The 5,591-nt window shown below is 55.5% G+C and overlaps 1 protein-coding gene and 1 non-coding gene across 2 annotated transcripts; one reads left to right on the top strand and one right to left on the bottom strand.

Moving 5' to 3' along the window:
• The first annotated feature begins 1,951 nt into the window (after positions 1-1,951).
• Positions 1,952-2,058, top strand: LOC138991897 (U6 spliceosomal RNA). Its single transcript, XR_011467792.1, has one exon. It is a non-coding gene; the product is annotated as a U6 spliceosomal RNA (small nuclear RNA).
• Positions 2,059-2,604: 546 nt separating this feature from the next.
• Positions 2,605-3,402, bottom strand: PTH2 (parathyroid hormone 2). Its single transcript, XM_005905027.2, has 2 exons — positions 3,281-3,402; positions 2,605-2,779 (listed from the first exon to the last, which is right to left on the bottom strand). The coding sequence occupies exons 1-2, from the start codon at positions 3,400-3,402 to the stop codon at positions 2,605-2,607; spliced, it is 297 nt and encodes a 98-aa protein (XP_005905089.2).
• Positions 3,403-5,591: the final 2,189 nt, after the last annotated feature.

Raw genomic sequence — 5,591 nt, 5'->3', positions numbered from 1 at the left:
GGCAGGAAGCACGGAAGAGATAGGAGGGCATGAGGCCTGAGCTGGGGTGGGTGGGTGGATGAAGCGCAGGGCAGAGAGTGGTAGAGCAGGAAGGACGGCACCAGGCCTTGAAGGAGGAAAGCAAGGGCCGGCATGTGACCCAGTGACTGGTGGACAGTGGAGCCATTCCCAATGTGGGGACCCCATGAGAAGGAGTGGGTTTCGGGGGACACTGAACTCATGTGGGGTGGAGTGTTCCAAGAAGGCTGGAGCCCTGAACCTTGAGCTCTTAGTCTGGAAATGGAGTCTGGGTGTTACTATCTATGATGGTGATTGAAGTATGGAGATGGCTGAAATTTCCTGAGGAGAGAGGAGTAGTGTGAGAAGGGAAGGGGTTCCAGGCACCATTCTCTGAAAAGCCTCAAATGCTAGGAAAGAGATCTGGGGAGGAGAAAGTACAGGAAGAGCATAGGCCAGGATCCAACAAGACACAATTACCAGGCCCTTCAGCAAACAGAAGATAAGCCTCCTCATGACATTTTAATTCTGTTTCTCCATGAAAGTAGAGGAATGATCAGACTTCTGAAGTTGCACATATTTGGGTTCCAGTTCTTCTGTCCTTTCCTAGCGCTGACAACCTGGGAAAATGCCCTCAGACTGCCAGAGTCTTGTTTGTAAACTTTGGCCAACTCCTTGTTTTTGTGACATGTGCATGCTCAGTCATGTCTGACTCTTTGCGACCCCATCAACTGTAGTATGCCGGGCTCATCTGTCCATGGAATTTTCCAGGTGAGAATGCTGGAGTGGGTTGTCATTTCCTACTCCAGGGGATCTTCCCGACCCAGGGGTCGACTCTGCGTCTCCCAGGTCTCCTGCGTTTACTGCATCGGCAGGCGGATTCTTTACCACTGAGCCACCAGGAGTACAGTTATTCCTTGCTTAGTATTTCTAAGTAACAGGGAAATAGGCCCCACCCCACAGCCTAACGGCCAATTAGGGCGCGATCCGCCTCTCGGAATGCAAATTATCGGGGAAGTTGCCAATCACAACGTGCCAGCCCCGCCCCCTTTCCCCACGATGACGTGCCCAGCTCCTCTCTTCTGAAGCCCAATCAGAGCGCGGTCCGCGAGAATTGCCCCGGGAGCTTGACTCAGAACCCCCAGCGTCCGGTTAGGGGAGTGGGTTGCCATGGTCACCACTGAAGGGCAAGACTGAAGGGCCAGCGGAGCCTCCAGACACAGACAAAAAAAGCGAGGGGCAGATTCTGATTAGCTGCTTCCTCGCTTCCTTCACGGGTGGGCCAGGTGTTTCCCCGCCTCCGTCTCATGCCTCCTGGAACCTGTTGCCTGTCTCCTTTCTCCTCTCCTCCCGTCCCGACTGGCACCCGGATCTGGAAATCGCGCAGTTCGAACAACACCCTGCAGAAACTGCTGCAGGCTGCTGCAAGAAAGGCCTTTTCTATTTTTTTTGAGGGTGGGTGGGGTTTCGCTCCGTTTGACTTGTGGGATGTGTGTTCCCGACCAGGGACTGAACCCACCCCAGCAGTGAAAGCGTCGAGTCCTAACACTATCACCAGGGAATCCCCAGAAACCCTTTTCTGATAATACATTTTGCTTCCAGAAGGGCACTGTATTTAAGTCTTCTAATTGTATATCTGGTTTAAATCTTACAATAGATGAGGAAAAGGGAGCTGAAAGGTTAGAAGCCCTTCCCAATACCACACAACTAGGTTTCAGGGAGTCTTGATTTTGAATAGCAAGTACATCTCCAGGGCCCGCACCCCATTCCACCGCCTCCGATCTTTCCACTGCGCCCAAAGTAGAAGTCGGGAAGTGATGAGAGAGTGAGAAAAAAGGAATTCAGAGAAAATGAGAGCTGGATGAAAAAGATGGAGACCTATAGGAAGAAAGGGGTAGGGGGGAAGAACATGAATGAGTCAGGCAGAGAAAAAGTGATTAAGAATTGAAGGAAGGTGCTCACTTCAGCAGCACATATACTAAAATTGAAACGATACAGAGAAGATTATCATGGCCCCTGCGCAAGGATGACATACAAATTTGCGAAGCGTTCCTTATTTTTCAGAAAAAGGAATTGAAAGAAGAGTTTTAGGCATAAAGAAGAAGAAAGGAGACGAAGAATCCCCAGAGGGCCGGGAAGCCAGGAGGAAGGAAGAGACTTATAGAGACTCCGAGAGAGGAGGACATATACCCAGTGAGCTATAGAGACCCAGAGAAGGGCCAGTGACCCAGAGGGGACAGAGACCAGGAAGGTTACAGAGAGCAAGAGAAGGGGGGAGGATGGAGACTCGGGGTAGGTTGGGAGCAGGTATGCGAGTGGAGAGGGACAAAGGCACAGAGTGGGAGCAAGGGGCAGAGCTGGGGCAGTAGTGTAGAGGAGGTGGGGCAGAGGGGAAAAAGAATGAGTGCAGGGAAAAAGAACAGAGGGGACGGAGGGGTAGAGGCCAGCGTAGCGGACGCAGGGCCCGCCCTCTGCACGTGTACACACACACACACACACACACACACACACACACACACCCCCACCACCACACGCACACGAGGCGCAGGAAGGAGGCGCAGTCGGGAGGCACAGCACGGTCTTTATTGAGGTGGGGCGGGCAGGCGCTCAGGGCGCGTCCAGCACCAGCAGCTTGTGCATGTACGAGTTCAGCCAGTGGCGGCGCTCGAGGGCGGCCAGCAGCCGCGCGCGCTCCCGGAAGGCCGCGTCGTCCGCCAGCGCCAGGCTCCGCCGCGACTGGGGGGTGGCCGGACCCGCCCGAGCCTCGCCGGGGGTGCGGAGTCTGCCGGGAGATGGAAAGAGGCGGTTACCGTGGGTCTCGGCCCGCGGCCCGCCGCCTGTTCTCCCCGCGGTCTAACTCGAAGCCCTGTGACTGCACCAGATGCGGAGGGGCTCGGTCTCTGTCCCCTGTCTCTTGCTCTGTGTGGGTCTTCGGCTCAGTGTTCACCAGTTCCGAGCCTCCTGAGTACAGAGACCGAGTCTGATGCCCCTGTCCCGCCCCAGCGCTCGGCGCACGCGTGGCACACACCCCAGACCCAATAAACGTTGCTCAAGGAACAAACTCGTTCCTGCTTCGACTCGTTTCAAGTCTCTCAAAGCCTTTCTCAGAATCCTTTTGTATCTCTTTATTTTGCAGATTACCTACCTGTCAATCTCCTATCTCTGGCCTCCTCTCTGGGTCTCTATTTCCCCTTTCTGAGTCTTTGTTCCCCATTCTTTTCGGGTCTGTTTCCACCTCTCGGAGTCCCCACCCTTCCCTGGGAGACTTGGATGTCCCACTTACCTGAAGACCCCCGCAGGAGGTAGGGCGACTCCTGAGGCCGTGCGGTGGCCCCAGGACACAAGAAGCAGGAGCAGCAGCAGCAGCCGCACCCGGGGGCTCCTGGGTACCTGGCGGGTCTCCATCACCTGTGGAGAGACAAGAAAGAGCTCAGTGATGCCCGTGTCTGGGCCCAGAAACCAGACCCCATCATCCACCCACCCACCCCCGAAGCCCATTTGCAGGGTGCCCTACCGCGCAGTGGGCTCCCGGCAGCGAGGCTGGCAGCCCCCTTATATCGCCTCCACAGCCCCCGCAGCGGCCAATGACGCAGACCAGGGGGCCGGGGGCACCGGGTCACCCCCACCCCAGGCTCATTAGGAGCTGCCAGCGGTAATGAGGAGCCGGGGGTGGGGGGCCAGCCGCTGCCTTGGCGGCCACCCACTAATTGGGACCAGGAGCTGGGACCTGAGGAGAATCGGGAGGGGGAGAGACAGACAGACAGAGAAGTGGACACAGGGGGTGTGTCAGAGGGATAAAAATAGAGACTGGCGGAAGGACCATCAGAGCAGAAGCCAGAGACACAGAGAAAGAGAGACAGGGGAAGGAACAGAGGAAGGACAGATGGGGAGATGCAGAGACACAAAGAGATGAAGCAACCATGAGAGGGAAGGACAAAGACTGACAGAGAAGAGGAAAGAGAGGGAGAAAGGGAGCAACAGAGGAAGTAAGGAAAAGGGAAGGAAGAGAGAAAAGAGAGGGAAAAGGGACCAAGAGAGCAGCTATGAGATGGAGGATCAAGGGAACGGCACTTGGAAAGACAGAAGGAGATGAAAGGACAGCCAGCCAGCCTGGGCAGAGATGTCCAGAGACAAATCCAGGCAGGCAGAGACCAGAAAGACTGGGAGGTGGGAGACAGGGGTAGGAAAGAGAAGGCAAAGGGGATGTGTGGTGGTGGGATGTGAAGGCAAGTACAGTGACAGGCAAAATCAGGAAAGTCTTAGCGACCCTGCACAGAAGGGAAAAAGACAAACAAGAACCCTGACTACCCTGAAGTTGTGTCCAAGCCCTTCCCGCGGAGGAATTTGGGGGTGCTGTGAAGATAAGGCCCATCCCCCCAATACTGGCTCTTAACGGGGTGAGCTCTTCACTATGGGATGGTAGGCAAAGGTTGGGAAGTCCCAAAAGGCAGCAGCAATCTGGGTCTCAGATTGACAGGACGTGGGAACCAAGACTCCTAGTTCCCCAGAGGAGGGGAACAAGGCCTGGGTCTGGGAACCTGGATTCCTGGATCTGAGGGGAGAGGTCTGGGGGGAGGGGTCCCAACTCCTGGATATTGAAGTGGGAGGCTACCAGAGACCTGCATGCTTGGTGTGGGTGTAGGAGAGGGCAGAGGGCTGGGACCCTTGGGTTTGCAGGGAGGAGAGCTGGGTTGGGTCACACCCCTCAACCAAAGGATCCAGTCCCTAACTCCCTCCCCCACTCCAGAGACACTATCCTTTATCTCTGGCCCTTTAAGAGCTCAAGCTGTCGCTAGGCTCCCAGGATCCCAAGGGTGGGGATCAGTTGCATCACCTGTGCCCCTGGGATCCTATGTCCCGCCACCCCACCCAGAGCCATTCTGCAGCATTCACCGATCTCTGCATTCAGCTCTGTTCACCTGTTGTTATCTTGGACCCCACTGAGCAGGTAAGAGACCTCAAACCCCAAGAGGCCCCAGCCCATTTGGGTGTATGCCCACCCCACCTTCACCTAACCACAAACCTAGGTATCTCTGCCCGAGACCAGCATGAGACCTGGGGATCCCAGCTTCCATCCTCCATAGAGATACGAGTCCTGCCCCAAGCTGTCTCCTCCTGAAGGCTGAGGAATCCAGACCCCTTACACACCCATCTCTGGAGGATAGGAGACTCAAGAGTTCCCAATCTCCTTCTAACTCAGGACCCAAGAGTTCCAGACACCCATTTCCTTTCTCTCCTGCAATCCACAACCCACCCACCCCCCAAGCTTTGCTCCCTCAAAATTCTAGGCATCTGAACCTTCAGGCCTCTCCTTTCTAGAGAATTAGGAATTTAGACCCACATTGCCCTCCACCCTCTGGGAACAAGGAGTCTGAACCCCAAGCAGCCTTCTTGACCAGGATCCAGGCGCCTTCTGCCTCCTCAGGTTACAGGCATTTAGGCCCCCTCATCTCTCAAATCCAGGGGGTCAGGCCCCCAAGTCGTTCCTTCTGAGCTTCCTCTAATGTAAACAACTGTTGAGTCAAGATGTCCCCAGGGCCCTTGAAGAGGAATTGATCCCATGTCCCCTCAGAGGTCTACACACTTCGAAGCCA

The sequence above is a fragment of the Bos mutus genome, chromosome 18 (assembly GCF_027580195.1).
Source record: "Bos mutus isolate GX-2022 chromosome 18, NWIPB_WYAK_1.1, whole genome shotgun sequence".
NCBI lineage: Eukaryota > Metazoa > Chordata > Mammalia > Artiodactyla > Bovidae > Bos > Bos mutus.
This window is presented reverse-complemented; position numbering and strand designations above follow the sequence as displayed.